The sequence below is a fragment of the Gadus morhua genome, chromosome 14, assembly GCF_902167405.1.
Source record: "Gadus morhua chromosome 14, gadMor3.0, whole genome shotgun sequence".
Lineage (NCBI taxonomy): Eukaryota > Metazoa > Chordata > Actinopteri > Gadiformes > Gadidae > Gadus > Gadus morhua.
In genome coordinates this window covers 25,720,078-25,744,244 of record NC_044061.1, presented here as the reverse complement: position 1 = coordinate 25,744,244, position 24,167 = coordinate 25,720,078, and the positions used below count along the sequence as shown (strand labels likewise).

The 24,167-nt window shown below is 48.5% G+C and overlaps 1 protein-coding gene across 1 annotated transcript; it reads left to right on the top strand.

Moving 5' to 3' along the window:
- Positions 1–835: 835 nt before the first annotated feature.
- irx3a (iroquois homeobox 3a) lies at positions 836–4,365 on the top strand. The gene is made up of 2 exons (XM_030377664.1): positions 836–1,366; positions 1,929–4,365. Exons 1-2 carry the CDS (start codon positions 1,145–1,147, stop codon positions 2,976–2,978), a joined length of 1,272 nt encoding a protein of 423 aa, XP_030233524.1. The 5' UTR covers positions 836–1,144; the 3' UTR covers positions 2,979–4,365.
- The last annotated feature ends 19,802 nt before the right edge of the window (positions 4,366–24,167 follow it).

Here is a 24,167-nt window from a genome sequence, read left to right as displayed (position 1 = left end):
ATTTACCTTTTTGTGTTTGTTTTTTTAAGTTGTCACTTGTGCTCCTCTCTTGTCGTGCTTTCCCCGAATACCCAAACGAGCTGGTCTGCTCCGGTCCTTTTAATTCTTAATTGTTATCGCGGTCATTGTCGGTACTTTACATGCACGCGCTTATCGCGGGGCTTTTCGCCTTTCCTCGGATCTGTCTTTGATGTCAAGTGGCTACATGCGCACCGTTTGATGTTCCAAATTAAAGAATGAATTGACTCCGATTCGCTTGCTGCACGAGGAGCCTGTAACACCTCAAGTGGTGTAAGAAGACACAGCTTGCGCCTAACCGATGGACTCCTCACCGGTGTTTCTCTAACTCGGGCCATGGAGGTTATACTCTCCAAGTTTATTCCACAAAGACAACTTCACTAGATCGTCGTTGAGCGATTCCACACACACCAGAAAAAAGGAGCAAAGCGAAGCAAAAGCTCCTGCGAATTTAATCAGTCAACAACCGCTGAAATATTTACTATTTTTGCAAACGACCACAAATTGTGAATTAGCACTAAAAAGGGGGTAGGGCTGGAGCGAACAAATAACAAATGAAATGATTGGCGAGCCATAAAATGAGATTTGAGACCCATTCAAATAAGAGCTTGCAACGTCAGTGCACTTATTCAGACGAGAGAGGGAGAGGGAGTCGGAGGGGGTGAGAGAGAGAGAGAGAGAGAGAGAGAGAGAGAGAGAGAGAGAGAGAGAGAGAGAGAGAGAGAGAGAGAGAGAGAGAGAGAGAGAGAGAGAGAGAGAGAGAGAGAGAGAGAGAGAGAGAGAGAGAGAGAGAGAGAGAAGGAGGGGGGGAGCGAGCGAGAGACGTAGAATAGCGAGGGAGTGTGTATGCGAGGGGGTAAGATTTGAGAAATAGGAGGGGCTTCAAAACGACTAGAAATGTCAATCTGAGCAACGAGTCCCAATAATCTAAAGCAATCTGTAAGGACCTGACCTTAGTCCGTCCAGATCAATAGGGAAGAGAAGGTGGCGAGCGGCATCGGATCGTTTACACTGGGCTGTTTTCCGAGGAGATATAGACTTCCCTTCGACTTTGGTGCGCGTAAAGTGGATACCTCGGCGACCCAACGCTTCACCGTGTGATTGTAGCAGACTTTTTTCTACCACCATGTCTTTCCCGCAGCTGGGATATCAGTACATCCGCCCGATATACCCGCCGGAGCGCCAGGGGATCGGCGGTGGCGGTGCCCGGGCCGGGACGGAGCTCAGCCCGTCTGGAGCTCTGTCCAACGTCCTGTCCACTATGTACGGATCGCCTTTCGCCGCCGCCGCGCAGGGCTATGGAGCGTTTCTGCCCTACTCCAACGAAATATCCATTTTCAATCAATTGGTGAGTTTTTTTTATTGTTTCCCTACCTAGTAGTGTAGACAAGTAGACGCGTCAATGTCCATAGAGCAAGTTTTAGAAAAAGGCTGTACCAAGGGAGGAACTCTTACAGATGGCGATCGAGGGAAGTTTGCTTTTAGATATTCTCCGTGAATGCTTACAGGGGACTCAGAAGTCCGCTCAAAAGCGACCGAAACTTATTCTGGACAACTGAACGTGACGTAATGAGTAGGGGTAAAGTAGAAACGGGGCTCTCTCGGTAGAGGGGAGCCTTGATAGAGTTGGTTAAGCTTTGGTAAACTATTGGATTCGGTATAGGCCTAATGCGTCCCCACACCAAGCGAAATACATCCGAAATAATCCTGCGCGTAATGCACCAAAAAGGGAACTAATTATCCAAAATGGAAACATTATAAGTATCAGAATGGTATTAAAGCATCTAAAATACACCTGCGGTATTTTTTATTCCAATGAATAACCAGAAAAACAATTGTCGTGCAGCACAAGCGAGTCTCTGTTTACCTTCCACTAAACACCTTGTTGGTGCTGTCTCTTTGTCTTCCAGGGTGCTCAGTACGAGCTGAAGGACAGCCCGGGCGTCCAACACCCAGGGTTCGCCCACCACCACCCAGCTTTCTACCCCTACGGCCAGTACCAGTTTGGCGACCCGTCGAGACCAAAGAACGCGACCCGGGAGAGTACGAGTACCCTGAAGGCCTGGCTCAGCGAGCACCGCAAGAACCCCTACCCCACCAAGGGCGAGAAGATCATGCTGGCCATCATCACCAAGATGACCCTCACGCAGGTTTCCACCTGGTTCGCCAACGCCAGGAGGAGGCTAAAGAAGGAGAACAAGATGACCTGGACCCCCAGGAGCCGCACGGATGAGGAGGGGAATGTTTACAACAGCGACCATGAAGGAGACGAAGGGGACAAGCGGGAGGACGAGGAGGAGATCGATCTGGAGAACATCGACACGGAGAATATCGAGAATAAGGACGATTTGGACGACCAGGACGATCTGAACTCCGATAATAAATTAGACGGCAGGAGTGACTCTGAAATTTCTGACGGCTATGAGGATTTACCAGGGCCCGACCCGAGGTTTATTAAAGCCGTAGGGAAAGAGGGCAAAGAGATCCACGTGGAAAGGGGCGAGCACTTGCACAACCACCATCATCACCATCACACTTTTGAAATTAAAGCGTCGGAGCCCAGTGGGGAACCGCTGAAAGTTAACCCGGCGTCCGTCAACTCCCCGCCCTCAGAGAACAGCGCCAATGCCCCGACCCAGAAACCCAAAATCTGGTCTTTGGCAGAAACTGCTACAGCCCCTGACAATCCGCGCAAATCTCCTCAGATGAACGGCAGCTCGGTGCATGGCCCGTCCGCTCAGACTCTCCTCACTCCGCACAGACTAATTTCTTGTCCTGTTGGGAAAATCCAGAACTGGACGAACCGAGCTTTCTCAGCCCACCAGTTGGCGTTACTGAACTCAAACCATTACCTCGGACTGGCGAACCAGGCCAACGGCCTCGCCCTGTACAGCAGGCAAACAGAAGACAAGAACCATAGCTCAGAAACCACAGGCACAGGTACATGTCCCCGACACTGAGACTCCGCAGCATGTCACCATATCTCCGGTGCGCCTATTCGTTGCTATTATTATTATTAATTTTATTATTATTTCAAACCCTTTTTTTGACCTCTTTATTAGCCTACTACTATTCACCGGTGAACACAGACATATGTTCGAGGCCAAACAGGGAGCATACGAGTGTGTGTGTGTGTGTGTGTGTGTGTGTGTGTGTGTGTGTGTGTGTGTGTGTGTGTGTGTGTGTGTGTGTGTGTGTGTGTGTGTGTGTGTGTGTGTGTGTGTGTGTGTGTGTGTGTGTTTGTGCGTGTGCTTGTGCTTGTGCGTGTGTGTTTAAGTGTGTATCCAATGTAATACCCACGTGATAGAAAATACTAAAGGTGTGTGAATGATTTGAATTGAGCGAATCAAATAATAGTTTTGGAACCGAGTGCTGAGCGCCTTCTGAAAGGCTGTACATAGGCAGTCAAATCCTCACATGTTTCGATGGTTGCCTCCATTATTGTTTTTATTCTCCTTTTGTTACTGAAGGCCGAGGCGCATGTATATTCAAAAGGCTTGATCTCTCACACCAACTTTTCTTTTTAAACCAAACTCTCTGCATCCGTATTGGATTTCCTTAATATATATTTAAATTAATGCTTTTTCAAGGATGTTTAAGTACCATTATTTCAGAGAGATCATGTGCCTTCAAAGCAGATAATTAAAATGGCTATTAAAAAACAATTGCAGCGCCAGTTCAAACGACGATAAGAGGCTGCCACTGGGAAATTATCCTTTTTAAATACCATATCATATTTATATTTGTGAAATTCGACATGCAGTTTATTTAGTTTTTTCTGCGCTTGAAGACGCGACTTGCATCCTTGTTATGGGCTTCGTCCAGGGCCTCTGCTATTTACATATATGCTCATGCAAATGAGCAAAATTCAAATCCACCACACAATCACCAAGGCTTGTTTTTGGAAAGCAATCGTCACTTTTATATCACGTTCTGTTTAGGCTCTTCATGAAGTTACTAATAGTTGTTTTATAGGACAGGCCAACTAAATTTTTTTGGGCCTGTGAACCATGAGTTCAGAGGCGTTCTCCCCTAGGCTTTCTCCTCTTAGTTTTCATTTAAATCTTTTGTATGGAATGTTAAATAAGAATACTACATCTCTGTATAATTACATTGTAAGCATGTCCTGTGTAAAACTGCTAATGTAATAATGTAAAAACCTGTATTCTGTGCGTTTTCTTTTCTTTTTTTCTTCTTATTTTTTGTAAGTTCTGTGAGGATTTGATGTTAATGTTTTGTATATAAAGTTAAGAAAATGTACATACTTGTGAACCAAATTGTACAAGAAAGTCTATATTTTGGCTAATAAATGAACAGCTGCAACTTTAAAGAACTGGTTTACCTTTGGCCGAAGTATTTCTCATTTAATGACGTGATTTATTCAGCATTGGCATGATAAATATGTCGCGCGGTGGGGCTTTTTCAGGCTGTTTCAGGCTGTTTCAGGCTGTTGCTGTTGTGGAATCAGAGATTAGCTCTACACGCTACAGAGTCCAACGTGGCAAAATGTTCAGGCACATTTCCAGGCTATTCCGATCGGGATTGAAGGTGTTGTTTTATCATTTAAATAATTAAAAGTGCAACAGCGCAGTGCCATGACGACGCCTAATTGTGTATTGGGACGGCGCTTTTTAAACACACTTCTCTGTGGCTAAAATTTGACTTTTTGTAATATTTATAGTAAATGAAAGTAGCCTACTATCGGAAATCCAGTGGTGCGTGGTCTGGCAACGGTACAGTGGTTCAGTCTTGCTCTGCAACGTGCCTATGTTCTTATACGATGTAAAATGGGCAATGAAACGCAGTGGTGTCAACTCGGTTTAACGTCTGTTTCCCTGCATAAACAAATACAGTTCGGCCATTCGTTTGTTTAAAAAAAACATTTAGTTTGTGTATCCCTGAAAGGATCACTTTGAACAGTTCTGATCAGAGGTGTATGTAAATCTGGTGCTGCAGCTCCCTCTACAGTCGAGTCCAGCCGGCCATGCTGTGCAGTGCTCGTTAAGAGGCCGGGCCTCGTCGAGTCCGCACTATTCTGAATATAAAGAACATATAAAGCACATTTCGATGATACAATTTAGCCTCGTAAATGTAATAATACATCCTGCAAATTTAAACATGCTTTAAGATACGTTTCACACACGCACAGATGGGAAACTGTAATGTTTGGTAAAATAGCAATTGCAAAAACTGAAATTAAATTATTATAATTACATAGAAAATACAAAATATTAATCAGTGCACCTCTGATGGCAAGTAAAATATTTTTTAAATAGCTGTAGGCCTACTTTCTATAGAAGTAGCCTACCCGAATGTTTATAGAAATATTTTGAACAGGGATTAATCTAAATCAGTTAAGTAGACAATTGAAGCAAATTCTGTTTTGCATTGTTGGTAAATACGAAACTCATTTTTATTAAATGCAAATAATTAAATATTTCAGCAGAAATTTGACAAGCTGAAATATAATGGGCTCTAAAAAGGTGTTCACTATCGTTACTTCTGTTTCATTAATTCGTTTTTGAATCCTTATTTGATCATCGGGAAAATAACAACAGAACGAACAGGATACGATGCTTGTCCTTATGATTAATTAAGTCCTTGACCTATTGTTGAAAGTTTTCAACTGACCAGCATCTTCACTCGGTGTTATTGTATTGACAGCTGATCAGTGAATAGGCCTACTTGCCCCCCCTTTATTCGATCAGAAATGACTTTCTCCTTATTTGGTAGGCCAACTTTTGGGATTATTTTTGTTTTTAATGTAGGGCATGTTGTGGTCATGATTGACGCATTAATTCCTCACGTGTGTTTTCAACACAGATTGGTGATGAAAGTAGGCCGAATAGTGTAACGCTAGTGTCACACTAACCTGCATCAGGCCTACTACCTATTTATGTCCTTTCTGCGATCAATGCATCGCAATGCTACAGGTTATTTTCTCAATCGCGGTGCTGCATACATTTTTCAACGTTAATATTCGGAATAATGTTGACAAAACATTACATTTGGTTGAAATAGCGATGCGGGTTAAAGTGAACGAAGGGCAGCCGTGGAAATCGCGCCCTTCACGCATGCCGCTCATGTCGCCATACGTGTTCAACCTGCTCAGTTCTGCAAAGAGCAAACGGAATCATTACGGTAACTAACATCGGAGCAGCTCGGAGCTTCACACCGACTGGCTGCTGAGATGAGATGGCTCACTAATGAGTAGTGAGTAATCAACAATGACACCATTTCTTATGTCTAAGGCATAGGCTGGAGTTGAATCCACAGGGCCTTATAGGGCATGTCCTGCTGCTGTGGCACAGGTTTTTATTAACCGTGTGTGCGTGCGCGCATGTGTGTGTGTGTGTGTGTGTGTGTGTGTGTGTGTGTGTGTGTGTGTGTGTGTGTGTGTGTGTGTGTGTGTGTGTGTGTGTGTGTGTGTGTGTGTGTGTGTGTGTGCGTACGTTTGTGTGTGTGTGTGTTTGTGTGTGCGCTTGTGTATGTGTGTGTGTGTGTGTGTGTGTGTGTGTGTGTGTGTGTGTGTGTGTGTGTGTGTGTGTGTGTGTGTGTGTGTGTGTGTGTGTGTGTGTGTGTTTGCGTGTGTGCGTGTGCGTGAGTTAGGCTATGTGTGGTAATACCGGGTGTACCCTGGTGTTTCTTAAGGTTTAGTGTCAAACACCAGCAGCTATAAAACAAGTCATACGGTCCCTCTCCAGGGACATTAAGACAGATATATACTCTGCAATTTATATCATCATAATTATAAACAATTATTTCCCTTTTCACCGCGGCGTTAATGGGGACCGGGGAACACAATTCCTTTTGACGCCCGTCCACATAAATGGCGTTTTACTCTCCCCACTAATCACATCGCTGGCGTTGTCCCGAGGGCGCGTTGCCCCCCAACCCCCCGCTGTTAGCTTCCCCTATCAAGACCGCTCGACAGCCCTGTGCACCACCGCACGGGCGTCGGCGAAGCAGCCCCTCCACCCGGCTGCCGACAGGGGGAATGTCGCCGCGGATGGAATCATTAAAAGGGTATCCAACGTGTCTTTTGGAACGGCCATTGATTGGCCGGCAGAGGGGCGGCCGCGGGCAGCTGGAGGGGCCGATGGAGCCATCAGAGGCCTGCCTGAATGGGCAGAATCCAAGCCGCAAATAAACACTGGAGGCACCGTGGACGGAGAGGAAGGGGAGGAGGGGGGGTCGGGGTATCGGGGTGAAGGGGCGGAGGGGGGGGGGGGGGGGGTTTCGGAGGTGCTCAGTGAAAAAGGAGGAGGATCCACATAAAGGAGGGTCACGTCTTGTGCTTTCAACTCCTCCACCCTTCGCCAACCCCTCCCCTTTCTGACGCTGCAGCCCCCCAGCAACACAAACACAAGCGACACCACCACAACCAACACTGATACCCAAACAGCACCACCACCACCATCACTGACACCACCACCACCACCATCACTGACACCCCCACTGACACGTCACCACCACTAAAACGACTGATACCTTAGCACCACCACTGCCCCCATTACTACTTCCAGCACCATCACTGAAACCACCACCACCACTACTGACACCCTAGCACCACCATCCAAATCCAATACTACCAACACCATCACCATCGATACCCCATCCACCTCCTCCAAATCTTTAACCCCACAACTTCCTACCCCACAACCTCCACCACCCATCCCCTACAACCCTTCACTCCCACCTCCTCCACCACCACCTCCTCCACCACCCCCACCACCACCTCCAGCACCTCCTCCACCACCCCCATAGCCAGCGGGACGGACAAATGTCCCCTCCTTTGTGGCCCTATAGTGGAGCTTTGAGGCGGCCACTGTCTTTGTGCAGCGGGGTAATCCTTTTATGAGCAACTGTGGGCCGGTGCCCACTACCCCGCCCACTAGCCTGCCAAGGCTCATCCCCGTGCACACACAAACACACACGCGCATACACACACACTCGCACACGCGCACATACACACACACACACACACACGCACGCGCATGGACACACACACACACACACACGCACGCACGAACACGCACATGGACACGGACACGCACACACACATGCACATGAACGCGCACATGCACACACACACACGCGCGAATAGACACACACACACACACAAACACACATAAGGACGCGGGCCCCTATCCGTCCGCGAACCATGTGAGGAGGGGCAAAAGATCGGCTCTCAGAAAACACATGTCTCACACACTGCATACTTCTGTACACAGGACACGCGGAGCAGAACAATCTGCTGCTACTGGTTACAGCCGTTACACACCGCCGAGAGAGAAGGAGAGAGGGGGCGGGACGGGGGAGAGAGAGGGGGTCAGGTCTCCATTTTACTCCTGCCAAAGATATGCGACTTCTGTGTCTCCTGCATGTTTTATGGGGCATTCATTATTGAGAATGTAAGTGAAAGTGCAGCAACATGTTAAAGAATAGCCAGGGAATAGAGAGAGAGAGGGAGAGAGAGAGAGAGAGAGAGAGAGAGAGAAAGAGAGAGAGAGAGAGAGAGAGAGAGAGAGAGAGAAAGAGCGGTAGAGGGAGAGAGAGAATGATACACAGAGAGAGAGAGGGGGGGAGAGAGAGAGAGAGAGAGAGAGAGAGAGCGAGCGCGAGAGAGAGAGAGAGAGAGAGAGAGAGAAAGACGGTAGAGGGAATGATACACAGAGAGAGAGAGGGGGGAGAGCGAGAGGGAGAGAGAGAGAGCGAATGGGAGGGAGAGAGAGAGAGGGCAGTTTCGTTGCTCCCTGCATCACTGCAGGACAAAAGGGCAGAGCAGGAGCGACATTCTCTGGGGCTGTAGACGGGAGAGAGGGAGGCTGTGATTTCATGGCTATTGTTGGTGGAGATCCGCGAGAGGAACTCTTGACTGAATCCGAAAGGCAACAAGTGGGGTGCGGGGGCGTGGGGGTGAGGGGGAGAGGGGTGAGGAGAGGGGGCAGACAGAGGGAGAGGCGTCGGGGCCCTTTTGCCGTTCATCCAGCTGAAAGATTGTGCTTTTCTCTGCTCTCCTTCGCCTCTCCTGCCCCCATACGAGCCTCAGTTACAGGGCAATTATGGAAATGGGGCTTTGAAGCGGGGCACAGAACTCTCCCCTCGCTCCAGCCACGGACAAAGCAGAGGCAATAAGGCCTTTTTATAACGCCCTCCTCCCCATAAAACTTGGTGTGACCCCGGCATGCATATGTTCCTAACGCTCATTTCATCTCATTCATTCGCCCCCACAATAGTGTTTATAATGCATCTATTTGTAGCCCTGTGTGTAAAACCCAACATAAAAAAAGAAACGCCGGATTGCAGCATTTTCTGCTATTTTGAAGAAGTCTCCAGGACGGAAATAGTCTGGAGACGTCGCCACCGGTACCGGACGGGACGGCCTTCATAAGACGAGTGTAGACCGCACCTCACCAACATGAACCCCACCCACGTCGCGGGCGCAGGCGGACGCAGACTGCCGCCTCGGTTCGGCCTGGTGTGTCCAGTCCCCGCCAGAGCAGGAATGTCTCCCCCACGCGTGAACTAATAACACGTATTTTCCCCGGCTTCTGCGAGGAGTTTTCACAGGAGAGAGCGATGTCTCAACACAGGGGCCGACACAGCTAGGTGTGGGGGGGGGGGACGATACACACACACACACACACACACACGCACACACACACACACACACACACACACACACACACACGGGCGGTGCCTCCACTACACTCGGAGGAGCAGATCTGACGAACACCGCCCACCCCCGTCAGGCAGCAGACGTTCACTCACCACCGATAATGAGAGAGACACATTTTGGACGGTTCTAATATTTGTGAAGACTTCATACATTTTGAAACACTCGTCGTTTTCCCTTTGAGTTCAGAGCCCCCGGGGTGAGGGTGGGGGAGGTTGGGGCGGGGGAGGGGGGTGGGGGAGTGGCCGTGTGGGGGGGAGGATGGGGGTGGAGGAAGAGGCGTAGCAGTAGTAGAGTCGGCAGCCATGGTCCATGACTCTTTCGGGCGGTGGAGAGGGGTGGATTGGGGAGAAGGGGGTAGGGGCGGGGGGGGGGGGGGGGAGTACGAGGCATCGTGGTAGCAGGGTCGCTAGCCGCGGTCCTTGACTCTTGGGGCGGGGGCGGCAGTGGAGGCGTCGGACTAGCTGAAGGAGACTTAATAAATTCCTCTTCCTTGGAACACTGTCAAACAGGTCCCCGCCGTACATCTCCCCTGAATACATTACGGGCCCGCGTGATGGATTAGAGACCCCCGCAAGAGGGTGAACCAATGGACCGACTCCCTCGGCGTGATTAATAGAGTTTATTAAGAGAGTTCTCTCCTTTTTAATAATGGTAATGTGGAGGCGGAGGGAGGGGGCAGGGAGGGGTGGGGGAGGAGTGTGTGTGTGTGTGTGTGTGTGTGTGTGTGTGTGTGGGGGGGGGGGGGGGGGGGGGGGGGGGGGGCGTTGCAGGAAGTTGAACGCTGATCGCTGGGAGCTCTGTTTTTTGTCTCTCTCTCTCTTTCTCGCTCTCCCTCTCTATCTTTCTCTCCCTGCCTCCCTCCCTCTCTGGCACTCTCTTTCTCTCTCCGTCTCTCTCTCACTCCCTCCATCTCTTTCCCTTTCTGTCTCTCTCTTTCTCCCTCCTTCTCGCTCTCTTTCCCTCTGTCTCCCCTCCCTCTCTCTCTCCCCCCCTCTCTCCCTTCCTCCCTCTCTCTCTCTCTCTCCCTCCCCCCCTCACTCTCCCCCCCTCTCTCCCTCCCTCCCTCCCTCTCCCTCTCTCCCCCCTCTCCCTCCCTCCCTCTCTCTCCCTCCCTCTCTCTCTCCCCCCTCTCTCCCTCTCTCTCCCCCCCCCCCCTCTCTCCTTCCCGCTTTCCCCTCAGAACTGAAACCGTCTTCAGCAGGAGTTCACCTGGTTGACCTCCAGCCGCTCATATCCATCCCCCTGCTATCAGCTCCCCACGAACAGGAAGGTCTCCTTTATGTAGTACACACACTCTAAATGAGACCTGCGTAATATTTGCCCTGCTATGTCACTGTGGGCCACGTGTCTGTATGTCTGTGTATGTGTGTGTGTGTGTGTGTGTGTGTGTGTGTGTGTGTGTGTCTGAGTGTTTGTGTGTCTATGTGTGTGCATTTGTGGGTTTCGGTGTGTGTGTGTGTGTGTGTGTGTGTGTGTGTGTGTGTGTGTGTTTGGGATTGGCTGTTTGAGTTCTTGTGCATGTGTTTCTGTCTGTCTGTGTATGGATGTACATGTGTGAGTGTGTGTGTGTGTCTTGGTCAAAAAGTGAATTTTGAACTGTGTCTGAACGTTGATCATGTGAAATATCTCTCGCCGCAACCCCACTTCTGCTTCCCATGATAAGACAGAGCACCATGACTACGCCACTTTCTCTCCTAGGTGCCTAGTTAAAGAGAGCTTTGCTTCAGTACTTTGCTTCAGAGTACACTTCATGTGGCTTCTCCTAAACGGACTGTAAAGACATATAAAAACAGTTCATGCAATGTTGTGTTAGCAAATGTGTTAACGGATGGGGATATTTGCTGGTGTGTGGTTCTGTGCTTTTGCGTGTGTGTGTGTATGTCTTTCAGTGTGTGTGTGTGTGTGTGTGTGTGTGTGTGTGTGCGCAGTTGCGCACCCATATACCCATACACACACACACACGCACACATATCCGTGTGTTTATGTAAGAACGAGATCCCGAGGTATGCGTGTCCGAGCGGTCGACTGGCTAATCATTGCTCTGCGGAACAGAGCAGCGCACAATGTGAGAGGTGGAAGGTTTTGTCTACCAGGAAACTGTTTATCCGTCCAGGGCTCGGTCGACGTATCAGCATGACACAGAAACAAGTGGGACTGTACAAGCAGTGGACACGGCCGCCGCTACTTATCGGCCCGCTGGATTTCGCAACACACCACAAGCGAGTCATTTATTCAAACACGGACAACCCTGATAGTCCTATTCATGTTCCACCGTGTAGAAGCATGACCCAGACAGGTCCTGTTTGCTCTTCCCCTGCAAACCAGACGTATGCACACACACATGCACACACACACATACACGCACACACATACATAGATACATACATACATACATACATACATACATACATACATACACTCATGCTCCAGACATACACTCACACACATAAACATAGACACACACAGAAACTCACACACAGACACAGACATAGATACACACACACAAACAGACACACGCACATGCAGACAAACACACACACACACGCTCACACACACAGTTATACAAACACACACCGGAGTTGTCCCCTCTCGGACAGGGTTTATGAGGGTTTTATCAGACGTTGTGTGTGATGCAGGTGGGAGGCCTCTGCTGTCCAACGATGAGGCTGCTAGTCTTTGAGCTGTCCCCCCCTGATATTGAATCCAGGGGTGTCCCAGGCTGGCCCGACTGGGAGTCAGCGGAGCATGAAGACAATCCAATGTTCACTGGCGTTAATGAAGGCAGACAAGCAGGGAAACATTTGTATTCAACCTGTTCAGTTTGGTGTTGCTATAATCGTGTATTAATGATTAATCATGACGGGTTGAAGTAAACGTTTCGTTATCGGAATGGTTGATTGACAGCAAGGCCAATATAGATACAGCCTGTTCATTTATAGTAACTACCATTTCGATTTAATCATCCAACCATTTCGATTAATTCCTTCATAGTGATGCAAGGCAAACAAATTATTTGACAGAGAAAATGATGGAGCGAACGAGGAGAAAGAGACACAGGACGGCACTGATGAGGACCCGTTTGGGGCCTGAGACGAGAAACAACAGCCACAGACGCCCTCAGAAGTTTGACGTGATGACGCTATGCAGTGACCTTTCACAGGGGGTATAAACACCGGCTCTATCGGGTGGTGTCGAGGTCCCGGGAGGACTTTTAGTGTCTTCTGGAAATCTCCAGGAAGAAGGAGAAAGCAGTGAAAGTACTCCATTCTTCCCAACTTTTCTTTGTGCTTAGATAAACTTGTTGTCAGGCGCATTGTCAGCCACTTCAGCCTGACAACTCACTGGCGGATAATGGCATTGCCATGCAAATGAGGCCGGTGTGAGAGCTACCCGGCTTCAAGCGCCAACGTGTGTGTTAGTGTCTCATGTGTGTGTGTCTATGTGTGTGTGTGTGTGTGTGTGCATGTGTGTGTGTTCGTGTGCAGTCACGCATGCATAATTATTGTGTGTGTTTATTGATGTGTAAAACAAAAAGTAGGCATCGGTGCATTTCAAAAAGTTGCATGAGAAGCGGTCTAGAGTGGAACTCCTGGAAGACCCAAATATGAAATCTATAATATTCTCCACGACAGTAAGCAGAACCTCAACAATGGGTCGGTTCCACACTTGAAACGCTCAGCTTGGGCAAGTTTGGCCCGGTAATGTTTGGCCGGGCTCGGTTAGGTCCGGTCGGATCCGGTCTGCTTGGCTTCACTGTGTTGCACTCGCTGTGTTGCGTTCACAACCTTAAACAACCTTAACCGTTCCGCCGCCACCCAGCGACATAATTCACCCTCGGTGATCAGTCCCCTTGTCAGCCGCGGAGCAGGAAGCAGGAAGTGGAGGGTGATGGGATACGTAGCGCGGCCATAGCCACTGAAAGCTCCCCGCCGTCCCCAGCTGAGCAGCATTTTCTGGCTATTCTCCTCCAAAGGAGGTCAAGCACAATGAAGTGACTGGAGACAACAGAGAGGGGGGGGGGGGGGGGGGGGGGGGGGGCACTGCCCCACTGCCTCTCCTCACCGCGGAGGCCCTAACCCCCCCCCCCCCCCCCCTTCCCACGCATTCACACACTATACAGACAGACAGACAGAAAGACGGACACAAACACACAGCTCTCACTTCACGGTAAGACAGAAGCGCCCCTCCCATCCTCTCCCCTTCCCTCCTCCCCGACATTTCCCTCCCCTTCCCTCCCCTCCCTCCCCTCCCCTCCCCTCCCCTTCCCTCATCTCCTCTCCCCATGCCTCCCCTCTCCTCCCCTCCCCTCTCCTCCCTCCCCCCTTCCTCTCCACTCCCCTTCCCTCTCCTCCCCTCCCTCCCCCCCTCCTCTCCACTCCCCTTCCCTCTCCTCCCCTCCTCTCCCCTCTCCTCCCCTCCCCTCTCCTCCCTCCCCTCACCTCCCCTCCTTTCCCGTTCGACTGCTCCTTTGAAAGACAAGAGCCTTCACTTGTGAATGACTGAGCTGTTCTCTGAGATCTGTGAGTCCACGGTTGGTTAGCTGATGACTGGAGGGCAGGCCGTTTGGACCTTGGGGTCCCACGGGAGCCCCATCGCCCCCCCCCCGAGTGGCGCAGCAGCCTCCGCTCATGAAGACCATGAGAACAGGCATGCCTAATGTCATTTTACAGGTAGATGGAGCGGGAGATTGGAGAGTAATTGCGAGTAATAACAGATAGCTCTCTTTGGGTCTCGGGGGAGCCCTCTCTTAGTTATGCTCCCCCCCCCCCCCCCCATCTCCCAAATTCCCAGAAGAAGAAGCCGTTGACGTATTTGCGCTGTGCCAAGTGAAATATACAGCGGGTGCACTGTGACCTTTGCCCCCCCGGTGCCAGAGGTCAACCGGACCACTTTACATACACAGATGCGACCCGCCTTTCCGGAAATGATAAGACAAACTGTAGGGAAGAGGTAAGGTCAGTGAGTTAAATCAACAGCTGAGAGGACATTTAATTGGCCGCTGAGCGGTGTAACTGTCACGCGTTTCCCCCACGGGCCCGCTCAGGAAGACCCCCGTGGCCCCCCATCTCTCGGCCTGTATCTCTCTCTCTCTCTATCTCTTCCTCATAAGTTGTTCCCACAGGTTCAACTGGTGGACGTTCTGTGGGGGACGGGGGACAGAATGAAGACATTGCTTCTTCTCCGTCGGTTATTAATGCTCGGTGGGTTGTTGTTGGTACCGTGGGCGGAACACAATGCGACGGCGACAGGAGACGAGGCGAAATGTCAGAGTAAATGACTGGCGGCCGATCAGTTGGCAGTGCTCAAAGGTCTTCCTTGCTAATTGCTCATATCCTAGCAGCAGTGCAGGCCGGCGGACGGCTGGGCAACAGGCAGGCCAACTGAGGAGACGCAGATAAGGCTGTTTGCATGGATCATACAACCCATGCTCTAATGACTTGTTTAGCTGTGTGTGAGTGTGTGTGTGGTGTGTGTGTGTGTGTGTGTCACAAGCAGTGACGCACAGAAGACGGAAAGGGAGCTTAAAGGCCACTTGTAAACCAGCGCATAAGTGTGTATTTGTATTTGTGTGTGTGTGTGTGTGTGTGTGGGTGTGTGTGTGTGTGTGTGTGTGTGTGTGTGTGTGTGTGTGTGTGTGTGTGTGTGTGTGTGTGTGTGTGTGTGTGTGTGTGTGTGTGTGTGTGTGTGTTTGTATGTGTGTGTGAGAGTGAGATAGAGAGAGAGAGCGATAAAGAGACATGGTACGAGATTTAATGGATGTGAGTATATGCAAGCTGGTGACATCATCTGTTAATGAGTCATTTTGCTTGTGTGTCCGTTTGTGTGCGCGTATGTGTGTGTGTATGCGAGTGTTTTGGTGTGTGTTTTTGTTTGTGTGTGTGTGTGTGTGTGTGTGTGTGTGTGTGTGTGTGTGTGTGTGTGTGTGTGTGTGTGTGTGTGTGTGAGTGCGCACCGGGCGTGTGCAGGGCTGGGGGTTTCAGGCCACTCCATCCCAGCGCGTCGACGGGGCTGTGTTCGGGGCTGTGAAAGGCGGAGAGAGGGTGTGTGTGGTGGGAGATAATAGGCCTTCAGCCACGCCACTCAACGCTTCGATGGCGCACAGCTGGCTCACAGCTGGTCACTGAACCAGCAGCTCCTCCCAAACCCCCCCAAACCACCAACCAACTTCAACCAGAAGCCCCCCCTCTTCAACGAGAAGCCCCCTGCAGAAGTCCAGACGTGGTAAGGGAATACGTAGGAAGAGGGCTGGGAAGGAGGAAAAACATTAATGCTTTAATGGCATCGGTGGGGGGGGGGGGGGAGTATGGATGGGGGGGCAGTGGGGGCAGGAGGAAGTTATGGCGGGGCCCACCCCTCCCTGGATCCCTCTGGGGCCTCTGCCAGGAGGGGGATCCGTCAGTGACAGACAGGTGCTCCTCAGCAATCCAGTTAATCCCGGCCTGGCCCCTCTGGTCCAGGGGGCCCGGGGTGCCTCTCTCTTGGCTGAGCTCTCTGGCTGCTTGCCCTACTGTACTAGCCGGAGCCTGGTGCCCTGTACCCTGTCCACGGGCACTTCAGTCTTCAGTCTGGTCGCCGATACCAATAATCACAATGATCATAATAACGTGTCGACTTGGATGTAAAGTGATGTGTCTGGTATGGTAGTGGAGCTCAATTCAAAATGTTTGCAAGTACAAATCGTTTATGGAAGCATTTAAGTAAAGCTAAGAAGTGCAGAGCAGCCAAGCCATGTTAATGAAGGAACAACTGCAGAAGTGTTCCGATTCGTTTTGCGTCAAGATCATCTCTAAGGCACAGGTTCAACATCGGGCCTTGTAAGAAAAGAATACCTCCTATACCGGCCTGTGATACGACTGACATCCCCAACAAACACACAGCCACCCTGGGGCTTAGTGGAACACTGAGTCTGGGTCTCAGCACAAGGTTCCACAAACTTCCCTGCAGACGAGAGATGACAAAGCCTTGGTCCTCTCTGTCCATTGGCGGCATTATAGTCTATAACGCCAAATGGCTTATTTCCTGCTCCTCATTTTACACCAGTGGCAGTTCTAGACAAATTTTATTAGGGGGGCCAAGGAGGGACCAGTGTTTAACCAGTGGGGCGCCAAAGAAAGGCAGATATATAAGAAAAATATATATTTAAAGATTATAAGCTTTATTTTAATTTAAAATCATCAAACATTTAATTTGTATAAGAGTTTATAAGCGCAACAGTCTGTATTTTTCTGTCAAAATATCTTAAATTGATGGAGCTTATGCCCTAAATCATCAAAATCATGTAAACATTTGTTTTGTACAAGCGTGCATGAGAGGTAGGGCCATAAAACATAAAAAAAAAAAAAAAAAGTACAACATAAAGTGTGTCAATTTGAAGAAAACCTCCAATTTATTTTATCAGTTTCAGTGCGGAGGAACTGTGTTCCCAAGAGGCTGAGCCTACAGAAAGGGTTACAGCACTTTGCACAGTCTGAAGAGCTCAAAGGGAACTTCCCTGTTCTACTGTTCTTTCCTCATTTAACGATAGATGCTATGAGAACATATAAAAACGTTGGGGCATGCATTACATTTCGTTGCATAAGCATCCCTCCCTACTTAACACGAGAAGATAGCCTACTACTCTTTACTCAAATGTATTGGTTACCCCAATGCAGCAGCCAAAACCACGCCAAAATACGTGGTTAACATCACAACATTTTGTAACCTAGTCCTAGCAAGGATACTGACATTTGGAGTTTGCTTAGATATGATTAAGTTTCTAAATATATCGAGACCAGACATTTACAAACTTAATTTCATCATCAGTGCGAGGAACTACACTGACCTGGCTAGAACAACAAGTCACTTACGAAATGAAATCGTTTTGCTTAGCTTCGACTCTTGCAACAGGAGAAATCGTGGCTCCTTTCTCCAAGAGTAGTCGCTAAGCTCTCATTGACAGAGCAGCAGCAGCACGTTGTCTGGGTGCCCCGCTCAAATTTTCCCGTGTAGAACGATGCGTCGCATTAGTTCCGTAAAATCACTAAAAACATAATTGATTTATTTGGTCAGCACGGGGGGGCCACAGGGGGGGCCAGGGACATGTCTACAGGGGCACTGGCCCCCGTAGGCCCCCGTGTAGAACCGCCATTGCTTTACACCATTTGTTTCTCTGAATATTCCTCACATTTGAGATGAATGTGAGAGGCGATGTAAGCCTTGGGAGAAAGCCCTTGGCAAACGTGTGAATTGTAGATCGGGGACAAAAAAAACAACTCAAACGAAAAACCGGCGCGGGGAAAAAGTTGAAAGGCTGAGATGTTTCTTTGACTGATGAGGATGTCGGGTGAGTGACGGATGATGAAGAGCGCCTCTGCGGTCACCAGCAGCACCAGAGACCGGGATGCCATGTGTAGCTACCCAGATGTCGAGAAGAAGCTATAAATCTCAGGCTCGGGTGTGAGTGAGAAAAAACGTAATATGCTGCTGGGTAAACCCTGCTCCTTAATAACGGATTAAAGTGTGGCGGGGCACAATGTGCTACCTTCTATGAAATGGAGAAAATTATTATCACAGAGGTGGTGTGAAAGAGAAGCTTTAACCATGAGGACGGGTGTTATATCGTTTATATATATATCCCAGAATTACCGTCCCAGACACCGGCAGCAGAGTACGTCTTCTTACTTTGGTTTCCATTCCACAGATGTGTGAAGACCTTATGAAATCTGCAGCGGCTTTAAAGTGCACCGGGTGTTGGGAAATGAACACCAGTCACCAGCACGAGATCATTCAATCCTGGCCCTGGTGCAGGGACTTGTGTTCTTCACAGGGAACTCCAATAGGAGAGCCCACTCGGACCCCTCTCTGCCATTCCAAGAAACCCGGTGAATGATTACTTTGTGTTTGTTTTTTGGGACAGGAGGAGATCAAATGATGACCCTTAATTTCATAGCGGCATGTGGCTAAGGAGGTAGAGCGGGTTGGCTGGTAAACAGGCGGTTGCTAGTTCGATCCCGGGCTTCGAGTGTTGAGGTGTCCCTGAGCAAGGCACTTCACCCTAACTGCTCCAGACGAGCTGGCTGCCGCCCTGCGTGGTTGACTCCACTGTCGGTGTGTCAATGGGTTGATGTTAGGTAATATAATAAAAAAGCTTTGAGTGGCCACTGGTTAGAAAAGCGCTATATAAAAGCAGTCCATATAGCATTTATATCTTTTGTGGATGGAGGACTTATTATTATGTTTTTTTAAGTTGCCATTCCAATCTCAAGTGGCTATATTCATAATGTTTTTGAAAAGAGAAAGCTCCATTTTTCTTGGTTGATTTATTTATAGACTGTGGTTTTTCGAAAACCTGAAACAGATTCATTTATGTAGACTGGAACACAGCGGAGGTTTCATGCTACGATTTGTAAAATAAACAAATCTTCTTCGTCGCTGCCCATCTGTCATTACTAAGTAGTTCACTCATTGTTCCGGAACAGTCCATCCGTCCAACCTGAAGAACAAAGTCGACGCAGAGAGTCATTTAGACTACACAAGTTATTTTCGCGGTGTGTCTTCGTCTCTTCTACATTTTCGGCCCCACATGATCCTGAGCAAACCGTAACTGCATGCTGGATCATACAGTAGTGCAGGGGCCACAAATATCAGAGGAAACCTGTACACGTTTGTGACTGATTAACTTTCTACTGTTCTCCTCCCATTGCGACACTGAACCTCAGTTAACCGCATACGGACATGACTATCGTGAGATAACACGAGAGGTTGACTGTTATGAGTACTAATGGTGTTTAAGTACTGCTCTATACATCTTGGATACACAGCGCGCCATTCTAATAGAAGCCTGTACACAGAAGTGGCTTCCTTATTGCCGTGTCATGTAAGCATTTCCAATTGAACAGAATCAAATCACGTCGGCGTACCTTCATGTGGACTAGCAACAACATGCAAAGCATTAGGGAAGACGAATCCTCTCCACATTTGCATACAAACAGTCCAACTTTTCACTTAAACCATTGTGGAAATCAAGTCCTACAAACCACTTGTTTATGAGTTTGCGGGCGGGGCGTGATGTAGATAACTAAGGAGCGTGCTTTGTTTGGGAAAGCAAAACACATCCAGATGAGGGAGATGGGACTCAGACGCAGAGAGAAGAGGCACTGCGTGGTTTACACAGGGCTATAATCGGAGTGAGAGATGACTCTGTACCCAGCTACAAATTAAACCGAGCACAAGTCTGGATGCCATTATCATCGCACTCGATGCCTACATCTTTTAAACACACAACGTAAATATGAACGCTGCCGTATCAAACAAGCCCCTAACCAGTTTTGCAGGGATTGTCGTGTAAAGGGAAAATCTAAAGCAGGGTAAACACAGCTTGTTCCTCCTTCAAGTGCATGAGTGGCACCGAATGTTTCTGGGTCAAGTGGCAGATTTGTTGAAGACGCGTGCGTTTTAATTAGCCGTTGATGACATTAAATAAGCGTTCCAGTCAAACAGACTCTTGGGAGGGGAATCCTCCACGGATCAACCCTGAGGCAGACAACAGTGACTAGCCACACTGGTTCCTGCTAACAGCCCAGAGCTGGGAGGCAGCGCGCACCTCCGAGGTCCCACAAGGAATCCTCTTACTGCAGGCTGCTTTTATTCTATTAAGAAGAGCTTTCATTTGCAAAACGCTTTCTGTTCCGAGCTAACAGATGAATCTGACCAGGAAAAATGTTTCTCGCTGTATCTCGATATCAGAGCTTTAAAACAAACTATCGACTCTTGTGCCACTTCTGTGAAATTCTAACTGGGGTTGGGATTAATTCCTCCGGGAAATGAAATTAGAATGGATACACAATAAACACACGATCACACACGCATGCACACGCACAGACATGAATGCACATGCAAACAGACACACACGCACACGCACACGCACATACACACACACACACACACATGCATACACAAACATGCACACACACACACACAAGCACACATGCATGCATAAACAAACATACACACACACACACACACACACACACATGCAGTCGCAGTCACAGACAGACAGACAGACAGACAGACAGACAGACAGACAGACAGACAGACAGACAGACAGACAGACAGACAGACAGACAGACACACACACACACACTCACACACACACACACACACACAGAGAGACGTACTGAGAGACACACGGACACACACACGCACACACACATTTAGCATTATAATATATATCGCTCCTGAACCCCCACACAGGCACTCAGGCCTTTAATCTGCCCACGGAGTCCCCCTTCCCCTCAGCTCTCCTGGACTAACAAACCCCTTCTCTAATGTGGCCGGCCCATCGCCTGGCCACTGGTCCACACACCACCGCTCCGACGCTTCCCCACGGCCGCCGCCATCTTGTTTCCACCTCACCCGCCAGACTTGGCCGCGATTTATTAGACGCTGCGACCAAAATGTAATTTTCACAATGTTGGTTTTATAAAGTGAGGGGAAAGGGGAGAAGGTTCTGGTTGTGTGAGTGTCACCAGAATGTTCCAACAGCAACACCCCCGTAGCCACAGAGGCAGCTAAGTGATGTATTGGCTTCTTTTATTGAGTAAGATGGTGAATGGGGAAATAGGAACAACAATGGCACTGAGCAGGGCGACTGAATACAGTCTTTAGAGGTGGAGGTAGGCTTGTGTGTGTTGACTTTTTTGTTTTATACTTTATCTTTTTATGTGTTACACTGATACCTGACTTCACGTTTCTTGGAATCAGAAAGACAAATTTATCCTCGGAATATATGTATAAATTGTATTCATTGGGGCTAAATCAAACTTGTTTCCATCAAACTGGAAAAAAGCATTGGAATATGACCTGTGATAATACACAGTACTTCAAACATTTCAATGCTATTATGGAGGTGTTAACCAAGCTCTGTGAAATCCTTGTAGGTCAAACAATGTTCGAGAGAAAAGGACATTTCAACACGAATCTAAGTGTGTGTTTGCACGATAAACTCGCTGGACTTTCTTGCGCTGTGTTTTCCGTGAATTGGAGCAGGAGGCAGCAGGAGTTCAGAGCGATACCACTGGACTGGACGGGAGGAGGAAAGACCAACCGCAACATTGTAGGGTGAGGAAACGTAGCTTATGTAACCCAGATGATGACATGCAGGAGGACTGATGCTCCTGTCTGCGGAGAAGCGAAGGTGACACTCAGAAACACCGATACGCAGAGAGACAGACAGACAGACAGACAGACAGACAGACAGACAGACAGACAGACAGACAGACAGACAGACAGACAGACAGACAGACAGACAGACAGACAATCACACAGACAATCACGCAGTCACACAGACACACGGACAGACACACAGGACAGACACACACAAACACACGCACACACACACACACACACTTCAAGGAGGCGCGAGCAGCAATCAAAGCCAGAGAATTTGAGTTTCAAAGAGGGAAAGAAAGATAGAAACACACAGAGATAGATAAAGAAGTCGGAGGGAAGTTAAAGAACAGATGAAGCCAAACAAATAGATGGATAGATAGATAGATAGATAGATAGATAGATAGATAGATAGATAGATAGATAGATAGATAGATAGATAGATAGATAGATAGATAGATAGATAGATAGATGGACGGACGGACGGACGGACGGACGGACAGACGGACAGACAGACGGACAGACAGACGGACAGACAGACGGACAGACAGACGGACAGACGGACAGACAGAGGGATAGATAGATAGATAGATAGATAGATAGATAGATAGATAGATAGATAGATAGATAGATAGATAGATAGATAGATAGATAGATAGATAGATAGATAGATAGATAGATAGATAGATAGATTCTGTTTATCACAGTGACACAGTGATAAACAGAAACAGAGATAGAGAGGTAGAGAGCGAGTCAGAGAGAGAGAGGGAGCAGGCCTGGCAGGTTCACAACATCGTGTTGGATTCCAGCGTCTAAACCCGGCCTGAATGTTCCAGGTCATATCTTAAGGTTTGTCTTGTGTTAAGCATCAAAACTGGAAATTCCACTAGATGACTTAGGCAGATAGTGATTATCGAATGTAAAAAGCACTCTGATTGGCTTAGGATTTAGAAAATGAGGCACAGTGAATCAGCAGCGTTAGTAGAGTAGAGTTCTGTTGGATCTAAAAATCTCCCAAATCTGACTCAGGCAATTATGCTAGGAGGCTTACGATATGTGAGGTGGAGTGGATGAACTGATTCTTTACTTCATCTGTCATCTCCTCTGAAGAATACAAAGACGATCCAGGCTCAGTTGTCTTCCTACACAACGTCTCACTTCTGGTACGTTGGTGTTAGCTCGCAGTCACATTGGGATTCAAAGTAAGAGATAGCTGGTGCTGCTTCACTGGCTGAGCCTCACGTTGAGCTAACTACTTACACAATAACACAGCGCCATGAACAGGATTAATCACACAGCCTTGTAAGGTTTCACTCGTCCTTGTATTTTTTGTCTTTGTGCGAGTCTCGATTGGGTGGCGCTTCTGGCTGACATATTTGCACCGAGGTACAAAATTGACTCTTGCTTCTGTAAGCCTATCTGAGCTTGTAACCATGTGTACGCCATGACAGCCTCATGACAAACACGCTTACATGAGGCGGACGCTAATTGAAATGTACTGTTTTTATCAGATGACCTCAAATGCGCAGGTGACTGACAACTGGAGGATCTCTGTGCAATGGCGTTGCACATGTAAGTGTTTACTTGCCCCGCTGCAAAAACAAGTACGTCTCAAACCGTCCTCACGTTTTTCTGGAACTCTTAAGTAGGATTTTGGCCCCGAATCGCGATGAATCAGAAGGCACTGATGTTAGAGAGCAGTGATGCTGTCAGCTCTGCTTTGACTAAAGCCCTTAGTAGAACCTGGCTCAGTTTACTCTTCTGTATGCCTTCGTCTGTATCCTAAAAAAAATACCTCGATAATCATTCCAAATTATGCTACACTGGATGGTAAATTGCGCAAGAAAGAAGTAATGAAGCTAGAAGGGCTGAGACATCAAAGATACAAAAGTACACAACTGCACACACACCCACACATACACAGAAACACACACACACACACACACACCGATGCACATGCACACACATGCACACACATTGGCAGACAGAAATAAAGAACCCGCAAAAGTACACAAACATACAAGCCCACAAAATCTCAGAAAAGCATTTACACACAGAGTGGGGGGAGAGAGAGAGAGAGAGAGAGAGAGAGAGAGAGAGAGAGAGAGAGAGAGAGAGAGAGAGAGAGAGACTGCCATCCTATTTGTGCAAACTCAATCAAATGATTTTTTCAAATAGCTATAAAGCAGTCTTTATTTTGCTTGGCTGGGCATGCGTCCCACAGAACCCCCCCCCCCCCCCCCCCCCCCCCCCCTCCCACCCCACCCCAGCCGGATCAGCTTTCCCGCCAGAACTCAACTGAAGCCGTGCCATGTGGGCT